The following is a 24418-nucleotide window of genomic DNA, read 5'->3' on the forward strand; positions in this document are numbered from 1 at the left end:
GCAGTATATAAATAAAAGCCACTGAGCAAGCTCATGTGATGCAATCAAGCATTTGTTTCCACGCTGGAGGTAAACACAATTTGCTGGAGCTGTTTATGTCCCACCGAATGCTGTGTGTACAAAGCATCGGATTTATAAATATCCAAATCTATATTTAGAGGTCAGAGTCTTCTTTGCAATGTTACAGCTAAAGGTTATCAAGCAAGTCCCACTGGAGGTTCTGGGACTGGGGTATCTGTCTTCCATCTGGGAAAGGCAAACCCAAAACTTTGCTTCAGGCTAAAGTATAAATGCTCACTCTGCCCGCAACCTGACTTTCTTCCTCTCTTCTCAGTTCAATTTCTGAAGAGTTTGCAGAACTCAATTCTGCAGGTACAGCCAAAAACATCCAAGGCTTTTAAGAACATATTATTGATGCAAGTTCATTTCCTAAAATAAAACCCCCTAATAATCCTTAATGTCACATATACATTTAAATGGGCACAAACAGTATGAGCAGAACACAGCTGAGGAGAAAAATAAGGTTCTATTTCTGTCCTGAAGAAAGGGACAGTGCTCAAAAAAATAGTGAACTTGGAGTCATTGCTCAGCAATCCCTTTTTGGGGACCTCTGTTGACTCAGTGTGTGGTTAACAGGGAAGCCAAGCTGACCTGTGAACGCTGCTTTTCCTGAGCTCACTGCAATGCTGAACTGCCTACAATAAACCCTTAGACAGTGAGAGACAAAAGAAACCCAACAAACATCCTTATCAAACAATCTATTAGATGTTGCTACTCGCTTGTAAAAATCAGTGCAAATCAAAGTTAAATTGTTCATTTTAACTTCACCCAGGCCTCAGAACTCCACACTTTGATTCCCCGCCCCCACCCACCCCCAATCACCCACTGTGCTCCCCACCTATGCACCCCTAGTCACTGCAGCGCTTGTCACTGCAGCCCACGCCAATCACAGAACAACCCTCTCCCCTCGGAACAAGAAAGCCAGCACTATCACAGGCAAGGTGGTGATGATACAAAGCTGAAACAAATTCCTACATGCTGCGTAGGACTGCCACAGTTCTGCCGTGCCAGGTCCAGCTTGCAATGAAACATACAGTTAGAATTCAGTCTTCAGCTCTGCAAATGGCTTTGAAAGCCTCCAAATGCAGGAACAAGGTGCCATGTGAAAATGAAACACTATCAGCCCACTCAGAGGGGCTTATGTGTTTCCCCTCATTTACCAAGACTGCAGGACCTCCATTTCAAATAAATAAATAATCAGAGACAGGCATTTTCCAGATGACATACTTGCAATCCAGGAGATTTTATATCACTTCACATATACTCTCCCTCATGGAGAGCTGAGAGAAGTCAGTGTTGGAAAGACCAAGTTTGAGTTCCACCTAGGTCCAGTGGTTACAAGAGATTTTTCTTTTTCCCCTTTCTCTGCTTGCAAAGTAGCAGAACCTGTTTTTTTGCAGTATGGAAAACCCTGGAGCTTAAAAGAATTTTCCTACTATGAGAGGCTTCCTGCAGGGTCTCGGTCTCTGGAGAGAAGGTTGAAAAGACCGGATGGCTGCTGTGTACCTGTGATTCTTCTCTACAGCTTAATGGAAAGCCATCAAGTCAAACTGAACCTTTCCCTCCTGCCCACCACCTACGCACTTCCCAAAAGCAACAGCCAGGGCAAGTGACACACTGGCTAGTTGCCACAGACTGTAAGGAAGAGACACATATTCACCATCCACCCCGCACTCTGTAATTGCATCTGCAAAGACGATCAACACACATGCTGCCTGCCCTTTGACCCAACCTCTGCCACCCCTTCCAGAGAGCTCCGTGCTCCCGAAGGCTGCCGAGGGCAGGCGATGGGACCATGCGCTCACCATCCCAGTCACTCCTGTGCAGACGATCTCCAGCTGGCTTCACATTCCACAGCACAGACCTAGGGGAACACGGGTGGCGCTGGCATCTCTTCAGAAGGGACATGACGCACATTTGCTGCTGGGATTTTGTGAATTCTAAGGTAGACTTTGAGCAGAAGCTGCAAGGTATAAGGGTGGGGTCTCCTACTCATCGCCGAGGCACACGCACTAGAGGAGCATGGTACGACATCAGCCCACGTACAAGGGCTGCACAGCAAGGCGGCTTTCCTCACAGAAAAGGAAAATGGTGCTGCCTCACCTCTCCTTCCTTCCTTCTTTCATGTAACACCAAAGCAGAAATTCTTCAAACAGAGTCATGTAAAAAAACCCCCAATATCTCCCTGCTAACAATACACAGATGACAAAACAGCCTGAGAAGCTTTGCTGTAAAGAAGCTTGAAAGACGTAGGAGTAGGGAAAAGGAGGGGACATCTCACCCTTTAAACCCAAATGTCCCTCACGAACTGATGCTATGGTGAACAGTGGGTGACGGACAAGGAGCGAGGGAGACAGGCCAGCCGGCCACCATATGCCTGTCTGAAGCATCAAAAGCCGAAGAGAAAGGGATGGAGAATCCAGAGGGGATTTCAGGGTGGTAGAGGCAGGAGCACAAATGGGCTCAATATACCTGAGCTGACAGCTAAAGGGGAGCAGGATGTGGAGGAGAGAAAAAGAAAAAGCAGAGTTAAGAACTTGCACCACAGGACCTTCCCCCTTGCTTCCTGCAAGCCTCGTGTCCCAGCAGAGCTGGTGGTGGTTCTGCAGCACTGCAGGTGGATTCACAGAGGGACAAGGATGAGACATTTGGCCTCGCAGACCACAACATGGGACAGGAGCAGCTTTCTCCACACTACCCCAGTATGCTCCAGCCACAAAATGGGAGAGAGCCTGAAAAGCTGAGAGGAAAACTCACACCGGCTCAGCCGAGGCAGCTGAACGAAGCCCTGGCGGTGCCACAGGCTGTGTGACACTGGCATGGCAGCTGCCAGCCCACTGCCCAGCTCCCTGGGTCGCTTCAGGGAAGACCGACCCGGGTTAGCCCCAAGGGGGTAAGGAGAGAGGCAGGTCACGGCGAGGAGACACTGACTCCCCTGGGTCTTTCTGAGACAAGACTGATTCTCCAAGCATCTTGTGCCAGATGGGTACCCCAACACCCCCCAGCCGCATGGCTCCGGGGCTGGCTCAGGAAGAGGAGGCGCTTTGGGCAAGGCCTGGCATGGGCCACACAGAGCAGCCCGCACCCTGCCCCCCCGGCCTGGGTGACATGGCCAGAACCTGCCCTCCACTGCGGGGCTTCTGAGGTGAAACCCTCCGCCCCGACAGGCACAGGACCAGCTGGCAGCACGCCGCCCTCCACCTCTCCGCCATGAGGAAAGAGAAGACCCCACACACCTCGCTGCCAAAATGGCCAGGAGACCCAACTGCGAACTAAACAGCTCCTCCCTCCAGAGCTGCAGCCTGCCAGCTCTGCGGCAGCTCCAAGGCAGAAAGCTGCTCCCACAGGGAGAGTGACAATATGTCCACCATGTTCCCTTCATCCTGCGCCCCACAGGGAGGCCTGGAGGTGTCACTGCCTTAGTGACAGGCCTGTCTCACCCCACAGGGGCCCAGAGGATGGTCTCTGACCACAATTACTGTATTATTTGCCCCAGCTGTGGGAGGGAATGGGCAGTGTGTGTGAGCTGACCCTCTGCCCCGCAGGCTCTCCCTGAGGGGGCTGCAGAGAGGCACCTCCATATCTCTGCTTCCTCTTGACCCCCCGCTCACCCCCCTCACCCCCAGCCCCCCAGCAAGGACCCACCGTGGATTTTAGATGGCAAAATTCACCTCTGCGCTTAACACCTCCGCCTTCTGCAGCCCCCTCCCACCACCCCCAGGGAAGCATCCCAACAATGGGCCACAAATAAAGACAAAGCCCTGATTCTTTCATCTGGCCCCAGCACAGGGAGCAGTGTGAACCTGGCTGACAGGGCCTATCACCCACAGTGACAGCAATCCATGGAAACAAAAGAAAGCCAGCTAGAGAACGTGTATTTTAAAAGGTTTTGCTTCCATTTTCAGTGCCCTGGACCCTGTTGTCATCACTGTGGAGGAGGCCCACGTGCTGGTCCTGCTGACCCACAGTGATGGCACACGAAGCTTCAGCTCCTCCTTCACTGGTGAATAAACCCTCACCATCTCCACCATGGGGAATGGAGCCGGCTCAATGCCATACCCAAGACCTGCCACAGAAACGAAAGCAAAAGCACAGCAGCCAGGCCATTTTCTTGCTGTTTAGCTGGCTTATCATAGCCTTCCTAAACAAGTGCCGCAGCCATCTTTTTGCTCACTGCTCCTGGCTGACCTTCAACAAATGGCCCCACAAAATGTCAGCTGAGCCCAATATTTCCCTGCAGAGCAGCCCACCATGAGAGCATGCCCACACTACAAGAGACATTCAGGGCATCTTAGCCAGTGACAACTTTTATCCTAGCTCAAAAATGCTCAACTGATCAAAATTCACCCTTTTTTGGGCATATATATACACACACATACGTGCAGTTCTGCCTTTCAAGAGCAAAGGTAAAAGATGAGACCATTAAGCCACACGTGGTCAATATTAATTTGCTGTTAGCATTAGCACACCCTAGTCTGCTCTTCCAGGCTCCAGATGATTCCTACAATCGGGATTCAGATCTCTGGCTCTGACACGAATTCAGCTGACCTTGGACACACACCCTTCCCTGCACCTCAGTCTGCCACACGCAGCGCAGAGGTGACAATCATCGTTTCTCACACCTGCCTGCCTGCCTTGGTCTAGACACTACAAGCAATTTGGAGCAAAGGATGGTTTCAGAATAGATCTGTTCAGCACTCAACACCCTAGGTGGTATTGCACACAACTACAGCCTCTAAATATCGTAATACAAACAAAAAGAAAACAACCACACAAAAAACCCGCTAGAGACAGAAGTCAGAGACCTTCTCCCACATGTACTTCTTGGTGGGAGAAGAAGATAAAAAACAAAACCCAGACAAAAGCTTTGCAATCTCCCAATAACCAGGCCATGTTAGCTTGAACAGGGACATCTCTCATCATATGTCACTCACCCTCTTCTAACTTCGAGAGCAACCAGGAAGGAATCCAATGGCATTCTCAACGGCATGCAAAGGGTCAACCCCCCTGTCTTCTCCTGCTCTTCCTCCTCCCCCTTCGCTGTGGTTTTTGGGCTTAAACTTTCTGCTGATGTAGTGAAACTCCATCTCTGTTTTCCATAACTGCTAACAGGCTCACCATCGGAGGAGCACAAGCTGCTCCCCCAGCTACAGCCCTGGGTGGTAGTGCTTTCATCTCCCCTCCCAAAAACCTCTCTGGGAAAGTGAGCTCCAGGTTTGGCCAGGCACTGAGTGTTCGCTGGATTAGGAAACTTGTTTTACACACATGCGCTGCTGCGGTCTGTTCGCATGCAGCAGATGCATGCCCTGCATTTGAGGGATCGAGATGGGAGCACTGAGCAGCTGGGGACAGACTGGGAAGCATGGCCAGCGGAGCAGAGGAACAGCTTTGTCACACCAATGAACAGGGAAGCTAAAGAGGGGAGCAGAGTGTGGAAAGGATGGGAAAATCAGTGAGGATAAGGACAGAAGAGATCAACAGGGAAAATGCAAGAGAACTGGAGCAAGATGGAGAGGAGGGAGGTGTTCAGAGCCAGAGCAAGGAAGTGAAGATTAGATAAAGCAGACAAGCCACAGAGCAGATGAAAACAGGAGAGAGCAGCCAAATTTGAGACAGATGGAGAGTGGGGAGCAAGAATGCAATGTTTGGAATGGGTACGCATTTCAAAGCAGCAGCATTAGGGAGCGGGGGAGCTTGCAAGAGGGGTAGAGGCAAGAAAGATGGCTCCATAATTCACATTTTTCTTCACGAGAGGAGCGAGAGCTGCAAAGTGGGAGCAGACTGATGCAGGCTGTGGGGAGGGTCTCTATGGAGACACTCAATAAGATTGAAAACACCCCTTGGAGAGGTCCTGCAGAGGCTCTGGTTCCCATGAAATCCAGGGTTTTACTGACAGATTTTGCACTTTTTTTCCAAGGGCTGTTTCTCAGTGCCTCACAAATAAAATTAAAATGAGGGTTTTCTGACAGAACAAACAAACAGGGAGTGAATTATATTCCATTTCCCCGTCAATAACTTCTCCCCAACCCAGTCGTCTTATCATCATAAAAAGTCCATTAAGCAGTAATTGGGGAGGCAGGAGAACACAGGGCTGGTCCATGAAACAGAAGCACGCTCGCTCCCCAACTGGCCTTTTCTGGGAAGGCAGACAGGATAATTATAGGCTTCAGACAGAAACTTCCTCTTACTGTCAGCAGCTCTTGGCTCCCTTCAGGGAGATGGGACTGGCAAGGTTGGGGAAAGGAGGGTATAAAAAAAGGACGAAGTATTTTTTTGGAAGTGAAGTACTTCCACCTTGCTATTCCCCTGCTGCTGATCCATGAAAGCCCTTACCTGACTCAGAAAAGCTGGGCTATACACAGGTGAATGCAGGCTGTTCCCTGTTGGACATGAGGGAATGTCACTTGAAAGATGACCTCTTCTCCTTTCTTGCAAGGCCCCAGAGAGGGAAGGACAGAAGTGAAGGAGGCAACCCAGCACAGGATTTAACACAAACAGAAAATGGGTGAGAAAGATCAATAACTCATTTCATCCATCTTTACTACACTGGCTGTCCAACAACCCCGGCACCTGCTCCCTTCCGACGCCTGCCCGTGCTGCCAGCTCCCACCTTTCCCCTCAGCCAGGATGAGACAGCAGACCTTTCGTAGCCAGCACCGTGCCAAGCTGTTCTTGCCATGAGGCTTGTAATTTTGGGGATCTGGCACATCCGTACAGCCTTCAGGCTCCTATTTGCAATGCACTCAGATACAGACCCTCTGGAAGAGCAGGTACGAGCCTCCAGTAGTGGAGGCAGGATGAGACTGAGGCTATCGGAGATCTATTCCTAGTTCTGACACCCAAGGTGAGAAAAACCACATTATTCTGCCTGCTGGAGGGGAAGCATAATCCTTCCTTCTGGTCTATTTAAACTGCTAGTTTTCAGGGATGGGACAGTGCCTTATCGCATGGGAACAGCAGCTAGTACAAAGTCATCCAGTTTCGGCAGGACATCTCCAGGCTACCATCGTACATCCATATGTATGGAAAGGATCCGCCTCCCTCCATAGCACAAATGGTATTTGTCACTGCCACAGATCAGCCCCAGTACCAGCCCCAGTGACTGGCACCCTGACAGAGCCAAGGAAAATGTTCTTCCAGCTGTGATTTATGCAAATGTATAGGGCACACTGTAGGGATACACATATACAGGATGCAAACTGCTCTACAGGGCAGGATGGAGAGCTGTCCCTGTCCTACAGGGAGTGGGACGGTATTCTGGACCTTCTTATTCCCTCCCTCCCTAACACACGAAAATGTACCTGGTGCCTCGAGCCATGCAGTGTGCACACATCAGAAACCACCCATCCTGTGAAAGCCGTGACCTGGTGGAAGCCCAGAGCACCATGTGAGCTTCAGTTTAATGAATGAAAAATGAGGGATTAACATTAGGGGTGAAGGGATCTGTATTTTGGCAGTAAAGGACAGCAAACATGGCAGGCAGCTGGTGCCAGCATCAAAATGGACTCTGCACATAAGGCAAGAAAGGATGGAAAAGAAGCAGCATTTAGCAGCATATGAAGTATGTGCAAGAGGGAACATGATGTAGAAAATACAAGACTGAGTTTGCTTTTCAATGCATTCTGTGGCCCCACTCCACAAACCTCCTCTTCCCGTGCCTCAGTTTCCCCACCTCCCTTCTCTTATGAATTCAGATGGAGAGCGCTTGAGGTGTGCTAACCACATCTCCTTATGCTTGCTGCCTGCACCCAGCGCATGGCGGTTCCACCCTCCCTTCCTGGTACAAATCAAATTGAGGGGCAAAGGAGAAAGTGATAATGCTGATGGCCCTCTGGCCAGGATACTCATTCACCTTCTGGCACTACAACACAATGCCAGGAAGAAAGTTGCTCCTTGTGATCAGCAAGAGCTGAAGCAGACAAGATGGTAGCCCTGGGATCAGCCATTGAGGGGCCAGCAAGCACAGGAGCACATGCAGCCTCAGCAACGTGTCCAGCCAGGACCCTGGGGGTACACAAGCACTTTCAGTCAACTGTAACAACATCTCATTCGTATTTGTCCACAAGCCCTATAACAAGGCATAATAACCCAGAGCAGAGAAAGAACAAGAAACCCAAGGAGTTATCCTGGCCACTTAATGAGAGCCCCTTGTCCATCAATGTCACAACAGCAATCCCAGATTGTTTGACATTAGAAGCTTAAGGCAGGGAGCTCTCCCTCCCCTTGCCATGTTACTAGGACAGCTTCTACTCCAGCTGTGTCATCGATACTGGCATCCTGGAGAAGCTCGATTCACCCACTACCTAGAAAAGACTTGGCTCTGTACTCAACCTCCGCTGCTCTGTTTAAGCCACCAAAGAATCAGAGTCCAGGGGGGATACCAGAACATGAAAAACCACCTCCTATGGGACAAGCCTGAAAGAAGAAAAAGCTTAACGAGCAAAGATCACAACTCCCAGGGGGCCGTGCCATCTTAATATAGCCCAGCAGAGGTCCTGAGCCACCGAGAAGTGACAGCAGAGTCAGCAGCAATGGGGAAAACAAACTGCTACAAGCTTCTGCATCTCATGGTCTTTCAGAGGAAGAACAGTGCTAGAAGCCCCAAGGATGTCATCAGGGAGATCAGTTCTGATCCTTGGTTTAGTGATATGACAAAGACCTTTGCAAAATGTAAACACAGCTAGGTCTCCTGCCTTGTACTGCCAGCTCGGAAGGGGCTGCAGCACTACAGCAGATGAACGATCTCAACCAAGATTTGCTAGCTAATGCATATATGTAGGGATCATTTGGGGATGAAAGGCACACCAGATAAATAAAATATCATCTGATAAAACTCTGCTCTTTTACTCCTGTAAATAAAAGATATATGACTTCCACTTACTAGCTGTTGTCTGCTTCTCTTTCAGGCAAGAGAGGAAGTCTGGTCTACAGGACAAGGGTAAGGTATAATTCCTAGAGCACAGAATTTGGGGTATTTTCAAAAGCTTGTTACATCACTCCTATCCAACCTCTGGTAAGAGCTCTCAGCCCACATTTTCCATGCAACAAAAGGAGATTCTGGGTATACAAGCTTGAAGCATCTTACCCTGGGTCTTAACGGTATATTGTGAGCTTGTACTGCCTATTAGTATTGAGGCTGGGATGCCAAGGGAGCTCAGGATGGGAGATCTTGAAAACAAGAAACCAAAACCTACCAAAGCCACGATTAATGGATGAACACAACCTTTAATGATCATGAACTTTGACTCCTACCACACGAGTCATTACAATTTCTGTCTCTTAACCACCATACTCATCATTCAGATTTGTAGCAAGCACATCAACACAAAAGAAGAAAAAAAAGGGAGAATGCAACAACAGTGCTGAGAACTGACAGTGGTGGGAACCTACCAAATTCAGCTTTGGCGTAACTAGAGATTCAGTGAGCGAGAAAAATAACACAACACATGAGCGAGAGAGAAATGGAAACACGAAAAAGCAGCAGCAAGGACCCCTTAAATTCTTCTATCAAAGACAGCAACTGAGGAAGGTGAGCTTTTTTTTTTTTATTAGGACAGGTTTCTGTTCATGTTTGACACCTGCCAAGGAAGGCAAGGGATGGCTTCTTATCAGAAGGCTGTAATACAGCCCCTTCAGGCACCAGGGCAGAAGATGCCTTCCCCTCTCAGGTGAAGGCGGTCCCTCAAGTGGCAGCTATTGGAATTAACTACAATTAGCAGGTCTTGCAAGGAAAGGGGAGTATCACAGCACTTACAAAGAAAAAAAACCACAGAGAAGGCTCTCAAAACCAAACAGATCCTACTCGTGCAGACAGACAAAGAAAAACGAAGAGCTGAAGGATCTTCCTGGTTCAGTGGGTGATCCCATGAGAGTCAGTCTCAAGGTGATCTTTAACAGCTGAACTGAAAAAAACCTACACCATCTTTTTAGAAATTCACTCAAACAAATCAAAGCCCAGGCTAAAGATTTGTAAGTGACAGCCCTCCTAACACTGTGCTCAGACTAATTTATAAATAAATCTATGAATTCTAACGGAGTTGAGGGAGGAAGATGACATAGCCAAATTAATTTGATTTTATTAATTAAAAAAACCACCAAGTTTCATCACCCCACCACTCTTCAGAGGTTGTACGAGAGTGGGGGGAGGTATGCTCATTAATTATGCAGAAAATGCAAAACTATCATCCTCTGAATGAGTTTAAAACAAGGAGAAACCCTTTCAGAACGGGGAGAAATTACTCCCCAAGGCAGCTGAAATTTCTCTTGCAACTTCAAAGGACAATAAATTATTCAAATCGCTCACGTCACTCCGCACACTCGCTCACTCTCTCCCCTTCTCAATTTTATGCTCCTGAGTCAATTAAAGGTTTGGAGGACTCAGAGAAACTTTGTAGAATGCTAAACCAGTTGCAGCTCCTTCTATTTATTTTTTTCCTCTTTAAAGCTTTGCTTTTCCTCTCAGCCTCAAAAGGAAACAGAAATAATTCTGTGCATTACAGATTAAGCTAGCGGCATTGGTTTTAACCAAGCTCGTATGAAACAGTCATGTGTCATGTCTGCAACAAGCAAGATGGGACATGCGAAAAATTCTCTACACAACGATACTGTAAAAACAGGTCAATTCATGCTCCTTCTTGTCAACTGTTTAAATCACTCACTGCAGTATGCCCTTTCAAAGTCCTAGCAGTAGACATCCAAAATATATTTATAATGCTCTCTCCTGGCCATCTTCAGGTTTAGGTTAGCTGTGATCTCTTCCACAGTCACGCTGTTATCTGCTGTGCCCTTGGACGGAACAGGCGCCTCCTCTGCCAAACTGTAACATGACTATTTAGCGTTTGCAGTATGAGAACCCCAAACCAAGGCTGAGACTAATTACAGCGGACAACAACATGGCAAGAGTAGTCCTTGGTCAAAAAAGCAAATCTAGACAAGCAAAAGGGGGGAAGGAGGGTTGGGAAGGTGTACCCATGGAGCGAGGACGCTCCTGACTCCTGTTCTAGTACCTGGCCCATAGGCTGGATGATGGTTAGCTCCACCACGTGCAGCAGATGGTATAAAACGTGACTATTTTAATGAACTTTAATAATCCCCCAAAATTAAAGGCAGCTGCAGTGCAGAGAACATCATAGCTTTCTAAGGTGGGAACTGGGACCAATTATGTTGCAAGAGAACATCCTTGACTGGAGGGGAAGACTGGCACAGAGTAAATAAAACTGTTCTTTGGAGATTGTGTCTCACAGGCCAATTTGAGCCCAGATTCCATCCCACACACACTGAAGAACGACATTCCTCTGGTCGGGTGTCCTTGAAAAACACTCTGCTTGCCTTCTAAGAATAATATCGGGCTTGCCAGGCCACAAAAAGGGTGGGAATACCCTCGCAGATTCCCTTTAGTGACCCAGAATTTTCCTATCTATCCTGTCTTGAAAAGACACAACCACGCAGACCTTGCCAGGCAGATGAAAAGCTGACGTGACCCAGGGTCTTGGTGCAACACCAGAAAGATCCTGTCCTTCCTGGCAGCGTGTGCAAGAACTGTTGGGCAAAAAGGACACCCAAAGGGGAAAGTCACAAAGAAGTAAGTATTGGCTTTCTGGTAAAGCCTGACACAGAGTAAAAGCCCTAGTCTTGGCATCCAGGTATGGCGAAGATTTTCTCTATCACAAACACTTTGTAGATGACATTTTCACACAAGCTGCTTGTTTACACAACAAACAGATGCTCTTTTCCCCTAACTTAGACATCTAATGAAGCTGAGCAAGAACCTCTGTTTGGGAAAACATCCTTTATCAGGAGACACCCATGACTGGGTCCCAAACACCCGTAGCTGCTGCTGTCCCCAGGTGCTCCTCAGCAGAGATTAATCTAATAAGCATTCACAGCGTGGGGCACAGCTGAGACCTGGGAGGTGACAGCCCTCCCTGCCCCCAAGGAAGCTCTTTCAAAAGATGATTTATTTCCTCTTCAGGTCCTATAGAAGACACAAACTTTACAATTCAAGTTATCTAAAAAATAAAAGACACACAAAAAAAGAGAAACACACCACTCAATCCAGGCAGGCAAGGTTTAATTCAATCAGGCACTTAAAGAAGGTGATACAGAGGCTTCATTTGGTGTCCTTGAGTGGAACAACTAGTCCAGAACCCTCAGCAACCGCAGCCTGGATCGCAGCTGGCAGAGGGAGATGGTGGCAAAGGAAAGGGCAATTCAGAAACAAGGACAAGCGAGGTGTCTCCTTGCCTACAAAGGCAACTGGTGCATGGGGAATACAAGCAGCACGTGGATCCAGGGCAGGGCAGCAGGGATCTCTGCCTTCTGGGAGGATGCAATTCAGATGGTGCCTCTTGTTGCACACTGTTAAGACCCTACTCACTGAAGGAACAATGTGCAACACCAAGTAGAAACTCCACCACCTACCAACCGACTACACAACCTCCCACAGGTCCCCACCTTCACTTCTGTTGCACACTGCTACAGCCCACATTCACCAAGGGAAAAGAGCCTTTCCACAGCATCCCCCCAGCTCCTCAGCGCCCAGCAGGTATACTGTCATATACCTCAATTGCTCGTGGGGCAGTTCAGCCTCACCACATTTCGGCATCTTCCTTCTCTTAGGACAGCACTGTTGCATTGTCATGAATCAGTCTCCAACACTCATAAATGGAGCAACTTTCTCCCACAATGCAGAACAATTCACTTCCTACTGATGTCAACTTAACATGCCTATCAAGTCCTAAGATGGAGCCTCCTTGATTTTTACTGCCATTTTATCTGACAACTGCTGTCTTGGCCAACAACAGATCAAAACTAGGACCTTCAGAGCTAAATGCTGCGAGCTCTGCTGTAGAGGCTAATCCTCTGTGGATAAGAGCACAGGACCATTCAGAGGAGAGGAATCAGATACACCTGTAAGTCACTGTGATCTGGATCTCAGCAAGGCAAGTCTTGCAGCCAGCCACCAGCTCCTACATCTCACACCACGGAGCACACACGTTCCACACAGCTTTTTTCACTGCATCAGCTCCCAAAATGCAGTACCACTTTGTCAACCTGAACATGGACCTACAGGAGCTCCTCTCCCAACCCACAGCACTTGTTTTCCATCCCCGCATGCATGGTGCAACCCTTACTGCCATCTGCTGCCAGCCTCCACGGATGCACTGCAGCTCATGAAGCGCAAGAGCCTCCCGCACACATGCACGTGGCATGAATTACTGTGTTCTGCAAATTAATGGTGGAGCAAGGGCAATTAAAAGGAAAGCAAGCCAGGGTAATGCATCATAAAAAGGGCTTTATTCTTTTATTTTGTCAATTGCAATTTAGATTTAATTATTTATGGTAATACTTCAGAGTGTGCTAGTAAGCGTTCTATAATGTGATTTATAAAAGGAAGGAAACCTAAGTAATAAGTAATGTTCACTACTGCATCTGCTATTAAATCTTTGCTGGGATGGAGAGAGCCACATGCCAGCCTTCTGTATATGCAAAGTACCAATTAGCAAAGCACTACTGTAAAACGCAAAGGTTTAATCAATGGAAAAATCCACTTGAAAACAGCGAGCATGCTGATTTCAGTTATAAAAATTACCCCATTTCTATACCATAAGTGGCTTTTTATCTGCAACTGAGGAGCACTTAAAGTGGGCATGTTGTTCCTTCAGATAGCACAGGAGGGCAGGAGTACCTGACCACTGCCCTAAACCCCAGTCAAATGCAGCTGCACCCTGCCCAGTGCGGGCAGGAAAACATCCTGCCCAGCCACAGCCAGCCAGACAAGACTGATTCTGCACAAAATGAGATGCTTTAAGGTGCTCACTGCAGGGATTTTATGACTAGGGCTGGGTGCATGACCGGGAAACAGCAAGGCTTGGTTCCATGCCCAAGTACGTCAGCAATTTCGGAAACTGTTCCCCTCCCTGGACCCATACCCAGACCTCACCTATCTGTGCTGTCTGGTTTGCTATCAGCTCAAAGGGGCACAAGATCTGCCTCCTTGGCTGTGCAGTGCAGCACAGCAAGGCACAGCTCTTGGGAAAGGCCTCCCCTAACTCACTGCAGTAATGCCGATTAACGTTACTCACACGACCAGCTGAATTCTTAACAAAACGCTAATACATTCCATTGAATGTGAAGCCATTGAAAATAATCACAGTTAGCAATTTCCAGTTCTACGGCTGCACTTGACCAAACAGAAGAAACAAAGAAAGTGTCCATACGCAACCCAAGAAAAAGAGAAGAAACAGGTCTGCTTTATACCTTTCAATTATCCTCTTCAGCTTCACAGGGAAGAACAGTAGGCAGAAAGCAGTGTGGCGCTTTGGTTTTTTAATTTAAATAGCAGTTTCCTTTAAATAGAATGTTCCTGCCATAGAAAGATTTAAATCACTAACTGAGATCAATTAGCCTCGGAAACAAGGGAAGTATTTTAATGGTCCTTTGATTGCAGAGGCCGCAGCTCCTTCAGTGCCGCACTGGAAGAGGAGGCAAGTTCAAGCGTTCAGCCCCACACTTTGCTGGAAGGGGAGCTGCCTCCCGGCGACGCTGGGAAGGTGGTGCCCTCCAGGAGCCAGCAGCCCAGGGGGTTCCCACCTGTGATACAGGCTTCTGGCCCCCGCGGGGGCACCACCCCGGCACTGCCTGGCATCGCACGCCCTGGGGGGCTGTAATGCCTTGGCAGCCCCCCTGGTGAATTAGGGCAGGAAATCGGGTCAGCGTCGTGGCAAGTGCCAGCCAAATGGAAGCTGGCCAAGGGATTACGCGAGAGGCAGTGTGACAGAGCCCAGGGCCATCTGATGGGAGAGGACATTGTCAGAACAGAGTGACAGGTCCTCACACAGTCTCTGCAGTTGTGACAGACAAAGCTGTTTGCTGTTTGCACGCCTCAGTGGGGAGCACTGCAGACCAGCTCAGATGCTACTGACTGGCCTGGCACAGGCCAGGCCTCCTCCAGGCAGGATTCGGCAGCCCCTCCAAAACCAGGAGCTCTCAACTCATCGTTACCAGGCAGAGAACAACAGCTGCAGAGCAGTTCAAACAACTGGCAACATAACGGGGAGCATCTCCAAGGGCAAACAGGTCAGGGAGATGCTGACATGCTCTACAGGTTAGGAGAAGAGACACCGCTTGGCCAACTTCACCTGCGCATCAAGCAGATAAGAGCAGCCCTGCCTTGGACACCGAGTCCTGCAACCTGCAAAGTTCCTGTATGTACATCTGTGAGCAGCAAGAGGAAAAAAAAGCGCAAAACCTCACTGTTCAGAATCCAAGGACACTGCAGAACTACAGGAGGGAGAAACTTGGCTGCTAGCGGCAAGGTGTCTGCTGAGCAGTGACAGATTTCAGCGGGGCTTGGGCCACACAACTGGTGCCTTCTGTGTCTGATCAGCATCAGCCCTTCCTGAGGGCACATTTCCACCAAAAGTGCTTCGTAGCAGTCAGACAGCATGTGGGATCTCCCAGCTCTGCTGGAACCTCTGAGCAAGTCTTGCCCCACAGAAGACAGGGACAGACAAGGTGCTCGTTCCTTCCCAGGAAAACCACACACACAGAAAAACTGAAGCCACACAGCCATGATTTTGTGGAGCTTTGATTCTGCAGAGTGCCCACTCCCAGCAGTGAGCACACATGGCTTGGTGTACACTTAAAAGAAAAGAGGACCTCAGTTCTCACAGGCACTCAAGACATCACTGCAGATGAATCAGGGCTCTACTCAAACAGAGAGGCACTTGCACACACAAATCTCCATCTGCGCTTGCAAAGCTGCATTGCTTGTTTTGTAAAAAGGAGGACAAAGTGATTTGGCCAGGAGTGTTGCAGCAAACCAGTGGCAAGAATGGGACTCTGGAGCCCTGACACTGGATTTTCCACTGTTGCATCCCCTCCCCTCCTGACTCTACTGCACAAAGAGCCAGGAATGGAGATTTCTGCTTTGCAGCCTCCTGCTTTTGCAGGAGCCAATGCAGGTAGCAGCCTACCTCCCACCAGCGCCCACTTTCACAAGCCACCAAGGCCACCGCAGCCCAGGTGGAACACAGCAGCTGGCTTTAACCATCCACGTTGGCTGCTCAGACAGAATACAAGAGCATCGGCTGCAACATCCAAGCAGGACCCTGGAATAAACACTTGGGCAAAAGGCTCATGCTCGGTTCCTTGCTGCCAACCACTGCACTGCTCCTGCTGCTCAAGACAGGCAGCTCAAACTGAAGCCTGGGTATGTCTTTCTGAACACTAGTGGCACCGTTTGAGGTATGGACTGACCCACAGCTACATGCCAAAAAAATGGCCCTATATAGTGAATCCCCCCGGAGCCCAGCTCACTTCCCGGGCTCATTAAATGAAGAAGAACAAAAGGAAACATTACCTTTCCTCACAAGGACATTTGTCCCACCAAAGGGGGGCTGAACATGAACTGAACAAAACTCGATCATGGCAACGGCAAATATAACCCCACTCGCTTACCGCAGTGAAGAGAGAAAGCCATGTTCAAGAAAAAAATCTCCCAGCAACAAAAGGTCGAGGATCCGTTCAATCCTCGGTGACCGCATCATCTTAATAAACCCTGATAACGAAGCGATTACGTTAAAAGCTGTCAAGGGCTACACTGACCAAAGCAGCCCTCTCACCAGCTTCAAGCAGCTTTGCTGGGGAAGAAAAAAAAGTCATAATTCAATCAGCTTGGAAAAGTCTATTCCCCACTGATCCCAAGTGATCAGCCTTCGTGTCGAAGGAACATTACATTCAAGTCACTGAAGATTTTAACTTTTTTTTTCTTCCCGTTTTCATTTTTTACAGCAAGAACTGAAAGGCAGTGAAAGATAAAAACGGTGTTAAACTGGAACTGGTTCACTCAGGGGAAGGAGAAACACAATGCTCTTTCTTTGGATGCTGTTTTGAATCCAGCCCCAGCAAGTAACATGACAACGGTCACTAGTGTCTGACAGATGCCTGAAAGGCAAGAGCAGGAGAGGACAATATGGGTGAGCTGGGTGAAGATGGGGCCGGGAGAAAGGGGAGGAAGGCTCTGGCAAGAGCTGTCAGGCAGTTCCCTCCCCTTCTCTCCAGCTCTCTGGCAGTCTTAGGTGCAACTTGAGATTCAACGCAGGCTATGAGGACATAGCTGCCCTGCGTCCCTCTAAGACAGGACTGGGAACAACAGGAAGGCACTGGTGGAAAGCTAAAGACGCTGGAAAATTAAGATACATGATCAGGTAGTAAGCACTTCTTTGATGCTAAAAAGGACAGGGGGATACTTTGCTGGCTCTAAGCATTAAGGCTTGTTCCTGCAAAGCATGGGTGAAAATAAGGAGCAGAGGAACAGCAGAGTCACTTACTTTCAGCTATGCACCCTATCAGCAGCACGGAGAGAAGGTTCACGAGGGAGACCAGCGAAGACATCCCAGGGCTGGGAAGGATCCTCATCCTCTGCAATGGCCTTTAGCTCCAGCCAGGAAGGCTCCGGGTCAGCAGGACTCACAGCGTCTCCCCAGCGTTGTCAGCACCTGCGAATGCACAAAGGCAAAGGGGTGAGCACTTGGAGGGAGGTCGAGGGCAGCCGACATTGCAGAGGGAGGGGGCAGCTGAGCAGTGCCCAGAGCACCAGCAGGGTCCCCAGAAAGCGACTGCTGTGCACGGCCTCTGTGGGGAGGCCAGGCAGTCCTTCGCCTTGATACCACAAAGGACTTGGCCAGCTCCATCGCCAAGCAGACTGGTGGGGGCATGAGGCCAGCCTGCTCCAGCCTCCCTGCCTCAGCAGGTAATGGAGCATTTCTGTGCATGCACTCACACAAAGGGAGGGAACAGCACAAGAAAGAAAAGTGTAATCAGAAGGCACCAACTGCACAGAGCCCGTGTTTGAAGTTTAACACCCATCAGCTTCTCTCCCCTCCCCAACAGAGGAGAAAGGCAGCGCTGGCCAAGCAGCACACACGCAATGAGGTGTGAAGGGATCTGACCCGACAGGGCTCAGGGACCCTCTTAAAGGGCGATTCTTCCACAAAAGCACAGGGCAGGCAAAGAAAAACTGAAACCTCACTCATGAAAAACCCAGAAAGGAAGAAAAAAAATCCCCCACAAGAGGGAAGATGAAGCAGGAGATGTCTCCCGTGTTCCCTTTTGTTTGCTGAGGATCCGTGCATCTGGGGGAGGGATTTCTTTCCTGCAGAGGCAGGCTCTGTGCTGTGCAGCACTCACCCCAATGCAGCCAGCCTGAACCTCAGCCCTGGAATCAGCGTAGGTGCTCCAGAGCCCCTCCTGCAAGGCAAATGCATGCTCGCAAGTCTCCCAGGCTACTCACCGTAGCTGGGATTACAGCAGCTACGCTGCACGGCTGAGAGTCCCTACCCTGCTCGGTGCCCCAGTTTCCCCACCCGCAACACACAGAGGAACGGCGTTACTGAGCTAACACAAAGCTGGAGGAGACAAAACCTGGAGCAGGGGGTACCACCATTGATCCTGATGGACCAAAAGGCACAGCAAACAAACAACTTGCAAGGGATGTGCAGGAGAGATTTTCTCCTGACCGCTTCTGCCCTGGATGTGGAAGAACGTGGCTGCAGGAAAGCACCAGCACATTAGCACAGCTGCGACAGCGGAGCAAGCCCAGCACCAGCCTGCTCCCCTTGCCCTGCTGGCACATTTCCATGGAGACAACTCCCGACTCCAAACGGAGCTGCCTGCTTACAGCTTTATCCTGATCCTTTTGCAAAGCTGGAATGGCATTAAGGGAGCTGTATTCTTAGCAACTACCCCAGTCCTGTGTGTCAATACTGGTAAATGCTTCCTTCAGTGATAGAGACAAGCTTTGCCCCAGAAGGGATGAAAATAGAGTGAAAACTGCTGTCACAACCCCCTCACAGGGTCGGCAGCTAAGAGGTTCCTCCATCAGACATGCTCTGAGCACCAGAATAATGGGTTAGAGTTCTGTGAAGGATGTTCTCAGATCTGTACGGATTCCTTCCTGCTATCAGCTACCCCAATTAAAAATCAAAACCGGGGTTTATCACCTTTTGGAGAAAAGCCAGGTAGGAGATATTGTACAGTGATCAAAGGCTTTAAAAGGAGTAAGGGGATAGTGAGGTTGCTTAAGCTTTCTGATACACATCAGGGTATAAGACCATCGGGACAGTCCATGTGAAGGGGCATTTTAATCTTTTTCTGTCCCATTAACTCTCCAAGGCTGAACTGTACAGAATTAAAGGAAAAGCCAGGATAAACAAGAAGTCCCCATATGCACTCAGCCCTAAAGAGCAACTTTTCAGCAAGGAGCTTTGGACTTGCACTTTGAGGATTACAAAGCCTCTGCTGTGTGCTCTGTGCTAGTCTAGATCCATTGTGCTTCAGTGCTGGCTTGTGAAAACCAAGCATAAATACCGATACTCTTACAAAAAAGAGAAAAAATCTGAATTATACCACTGGGAATCTCTTCAAATGTTTGTTCTAGATGCACTCAGAGAAACACACAGAGGCTCCAGCCAGACTTAATGTGGGGTTCACAGGGTTCCAAGGGCACAGAACAGCGCGCTGGGGTTTCTTTTGTTGTTGTCAGAGGCGAGCAGAGACCGGGAACATTATGAATAGCTGTGATGGTAATTGTTAATTAAACTGGGGATGTGGTATCAATGCCAGCACAACAAATGGAACTGAGTTGCTGTTCACTGGCTCTCCCTTCTCCCTGCTTCAGTCATGCAGCTCCCAGTTCCCACCAGAGAGGCTGGAGGGGGAGAGGGCAGGAGTCTGAAAGAGCAAGCATCCCCCCAACCATTTTAGCTCTCTAGATTTAAAAAAACCAACAACATAGGGCTAATTCAGTCAGCATTTCAGAAACTACTGTTTTTCTTTATCAGAGCAATATCCCCCCCGCAGCCCCAGTAAATGCTACCAAACATCTCCTTGAGCCTCATCTGCTCTCCAGATGCGGCACCAGTGACCTTCCACAGCTCAGAGTAGCCAAGAGCTGTGCTGCCCCATGCAGCATGCCCCCAAAGTCCCCCGGATAACAGAGCTGAATGCAGGCATGTCAGAGAAATGTTCTGCCTCCTCCGAAGAGAGGAGCCTGGCAGCTCTGCTGTCGCATACCTAGCGTGGCTTTTCATGCCATATAACAGGCTCCAATAGAGAAGGTCTGGTAAAGATAGAGATAGAGAAGGTCTTGTCCCGGATCTAGTGTGGCTTTTCATGCCGTATAATGGGCTCCAATAGAGAAGGTCTGGTAAAGGGGATATAGCAACATCTCCAAGATTAGAGCAGGAGATGCCAGAGGGTGACACTTCCGCTCCGGTGCTAATGTGCTTCCTGAGCCCTTGATGGAGACAGAAAGTGCTGGCAGAGATATTAGGACATGTCAGCTTCAATCCAGCAACTCATCCTTCAGAGCAGGTACATCACTGGCTGTCTCCCCCAGATATGGGATTTTCAGGACAGCAAGTTGTGCACCCACCTGGTTCCCCTGCGGGTATCAAGGAGCAGCTGGGACAGGAGTTTGCTCTGCCTTCCCGGAAGCACCCTGCCAATAGGAAGACTGCAAACAGACTCTTACCCACGGACGATTCCTGCCTACAAGGCAGAACACGCAACATTTGGAAACCCAGCTACCATGCAACAAGGCTCTCCTGCCCTCCCAGTGGTGCTGAATTCAGGTAGGAATTGCTTTGATGAATGCTCAAATCATAAGGGCTCTATCACCCATTCTCTCTTCTCCTCTGCACGGGCACAGCTTACCTTGTCTATGCTCTTTGAAGCAGGTTTGCATCGCTCCTCCTGCCTGTCTGCTGAGCACCCAGCCAAGCTCCTGGCACCATATGAGTAAACATAATGGCAGCTTTCCTGAGCTGCTCCACGGACCTGCAAACCCTCACTAAATTCTCTGGCACAGGATCTCCTGCAACACAAGCAAACTACCTAATAGACCTCAATCCTTGCTAAAGAATGCAATTAAGTGAAGCCATGGCCCCCAACGGGGTCAGATTTGTGCTAGATACGGTCACATTTCAGGAATAAGATTAATTCTTACAGTAAAAGAGCTCCTGCAAGGCATTCATTCTTGTGCACTGCCTGATCTCTAGCTCTAAGTATGTACATGTGTACATCTTGTAAGTGCTGAGCACAGGACCTTGAAGAGTATTATTAAAAATAATAAAACTAAGAAGCATTTGCAAGCAGCTTCCCACTGTGGCTCCTCCAGCCAGTACCGAGCTAGGGATCTCCAGGGACCCAAGGGTGCCAGGCACAAAGGGTAAAATGCTCAGAAGGGCCTACATTTCTTAAGAGCTTAAGTTCCATTGAGAGTCAAAGGGACTTAACCTAAGCTGCTAAGATGCTTTTGAAGATCTTCCTCCCAGCAACTTCCATTTCAGAGGGTGCTGGACACCTAACTCCCTTAAGCTACTTCGGGTATCTGAGGGGATAAGAGGAGGGGGCTTTATTTACAGGTAAGTTTGGTTAGCTTGGTCCCCGATGCTTAAAGAGGGAGCCTGTGGGAAATGCTGCTAAAAACAAGTGTCTGCACAGTTACAGGCACCAGGATGGGTCAGAGCTACGCAGGTATTTTGCCACATGTTACTTTTTCTTAATCCCCCTGGAGCCAGTGATCAAAATGTTTGCTCAGCATTTACAAAAAAAACAGGAGGGAGGGACCACATCTTCATTTCAGATTAGAATATTACAACCTGAAAAAACGTCACAAAAAAAGCACTTGGGCTTCTCTTCTGTTTCACCTGCATGTGAAAAGGAGAAGGGTGACTTCAAAAAAATTCTCTGCAAAAAGTTCCACACAGATCTAGCGGATGATTAAACATCTTCATTTTCAGTAGCTGCTGCGGGAGAATTACTCCCATTAGACATATCAATCGAAGCAAACACCTTGCAGGCAGAGGGCTGCAACTGAGGGCTCTCTTCCTTCCAGCAGCACCAGCTTAGTTTGTGCTGCGTATTAACAAAGGTCAGTGGGTCACTTCATTTCCTCCCAGCAACCTCTTTAAAGAAAGACAGAAAAGCTTTTAGCACAACCACTAGCTCATTTGTCACCTCCCCTGGGGAGGGGAGAGATGAAATTTAAATTTCCTACCCCACGTTTCTGTCTTGCTCCTACCTAACACCCTGCCCTCGGCAAACCCAATCCCGCCAGCGCTGGGACGGGGCTGCCAGTGCTGGTGCCTCATGCAACGCAGGCAGCTGCCTGCTTGGACCTGGCCCAGGTCCCCATGGGCACTGGGGAGCAAGGAGATGCCAACAGGCAATGCTATCCTGGAAGCCTGCACAGCCCGTGTCTCCACACTCAGGTTGCTTTGTTTGCAAGTATTAGCCTCTTTTCATGTAGGAAACACAGCATGAAGACACGAGCTTCCAAGTATGTGTTTCTGACGCTCGTTTCCCCCTTCCCACGCACTAACATGCTGACCCTATTTAATGGGGGGGGGGCGGGGTAAACCGCAGCCATCGTGGTTCCCTATCAGGAATTTGAAAGCCAGTGGGGGCGCAGAGAGGAAGATGCTGCTGATGCCCCTGCTCAGAAAGCAGCCACGCGACCTCAAATCTTGGTTAGACAGGAGAGCCCCTGAGGAAGTTCACCCAGAGAGCAGGGTCTGCACGCAATGGTATTGTTGCTGCCGCTCACAGGGTTAGCTTATGGGAGAGAAAAAAACCAAAAGAAACCTGCCAGCCACAAAAGAGAAATGCTAAATGTCCCAGCGAGACCTGCTGCCAGAACCATGCACATCCTTCCCCCACAACAGGGAAACTCCTAATGCTCTGCAGCCCCCTCACCCTGAGCCTCCCGAATCGCCCTCATCAGGCCAGCCAAGCCCCTAAAATGACTTTGTCTTCTGGGCCTCTTCACCTCAGCAAAGACACCCCAGGTGTGGGGGAGCCTGTTGCTGCTCAGAGGACCAGTCTCTGCTGGGGCACGTGGGACTGCCGCGCTCCCATCTCCCACAGGACCCACCTCCCCCACAGTGCTTCAATAAAGCTTAATAAACCAAATACAAACCCCATTCACCGTCAAAGCTCATCTCCAGACTAACTGGTGGCTTTAGGTGCCCGGCTCCAAGGGCTGTGCAGGAAGGACTGATCTCAAAACGCGTGAGTCTGCCTGAAAAAGGAGGTGTCAGACCAACCCACTTCAAAACACAGGCCATGGTCTTGGCAACCACATTTAGAGCGGCCAGTAGAGATCCTTCAGAGCTAAGCATGACTGTTTATCTATCAGGGAGTTACTCAGATCTTAAAAAAATATATATTTACAAGTATGAGGCAGAGTATTATCTTCCGTGGGGAAACAAACACAGATGGAGAAAAAAGAGCTTTGATCAGAACTGTCTTGGTCCTATACGCTGCTTTTCATCCCCAGATCTCCAAGTGCTTTAATATGACAGTATTATCCCTTTTTACAACGTGAGAAACCAGAATAAACTGCACACTAAGACAGCACTCTGAGCATGAAGTCATATTGCCTCTCGCTGTGTTTGCACGCACACATGCACACGCTTTTTCTGTCCCTGCAGCATTCCTGGTCCTCCTGCATGCAAAGTGCCCAGCACTGTCGCCAAGCAATAGGCACGAAGGGCATTTTGGGGTTCAGCACTGCGGGTGTTGCAAGAGATGCTACTCCCTGCCCAGGGGCGTGATGGCACAGAAAGGGTTAAGCCATGGTCACCGGAGGAGAAATGAGACAGGAGAGCTCCCCGTTGGGTTCGAATGGTCAGGAGAAATTAATTTCCCACCACCACGTTCCCTGCAGTGACAGCTCTGACAAGCGGTGATGCATCTGTGGCGGCCAGGAAGCGTTCCGCAGGTGTGGTGCAGCACAGACAGGGGCAGAGGGGACACTGCCATAGCCAGAGGCAACCAGCAGTGAGGGGATGATGATGATGATGAGGAGGAGGAAGCACAACTCCCATGGCCAGCATGCACCCCTATTAAGCCCAAGCCCAACCATACTGTGAGGTGCTGTGGCTGCAGCCCAGGGAGCACCCCTGAAGGACCACCCCTGCTGCAGTGAAGGCAGAGCAAAAAGCCTGTGCTAGTGGCAGCACCATGGCATCACCAGTGAGAGGGAGGCAATGCCAGAGCAACCAGAAACCCCAGGAGCATCCTTCTGGGCCCAGCACAGAGCTGAGCTAAAGACATAGCTTCTCCTCTGCCTCTGTGCATGCAGGGCAGGAGCTGGGATGCACAAAGGCACAAGGCAGGGAAGAAACCCACCCAGGCTCCCCTCTGCCCCATCCCCTTCCCCTGCACGCAAACATACACTATCCTTCAGAATTTACCAACAAACCATCGCAGATCTCTGCCAAGCACCAGACAGCATCAGTGATCATCGACAACTACATTTCCTTGTGGTTCAGGGTAATACTTCACATTT

General features: G+C 49.3%; 1 protein-coding gene across 10 annotated transcripts in view; it reads right to left on the reverse strand.

The window, feature by feature from the left end:
- PTPRS (protein tyrosine phosphatase receptor type S) overlaps nt 1-24418 on the reverse strand; it is a 162485-nt gene that overhangs the window by 81905 nt on the left and 56162 nt on the right. For 9 of the 10 annotated variants that reach the window (XM_055708138.1, XM_055708135.1, XM_055708136.1 and 6 more), the window contains one exon: nt 17394-17561. In XM_055708138.1, coding sequence (XP_055564113.1) covers nt 17394-17481 — 88 coding nt within the window. In that variant the 5' untranslated portion in view covers nt 17482-17561. Of the gene's footprint in view, nt 1-17393; nt 17562-17845; nt 17866-24418 lie in introns of those variants that run through there. The other variant, XM_055708133.1, reaches the window with a different exon arrangement.

This window comes from Falco cherrug, chromosome 4 (assembly GCF_023634085.1).
Source record: "Falco cherrug isolate bFalChe1 chromosome 4, bFalChe1.pri, whole genome shotgun sequence".
In the NCBI taxonomy this organism is placed as follows: Eukaryota; Metazoa; Chordata; class Aves; order Falconiformes; family Falconidae; genus Falco; species Falco cherrug.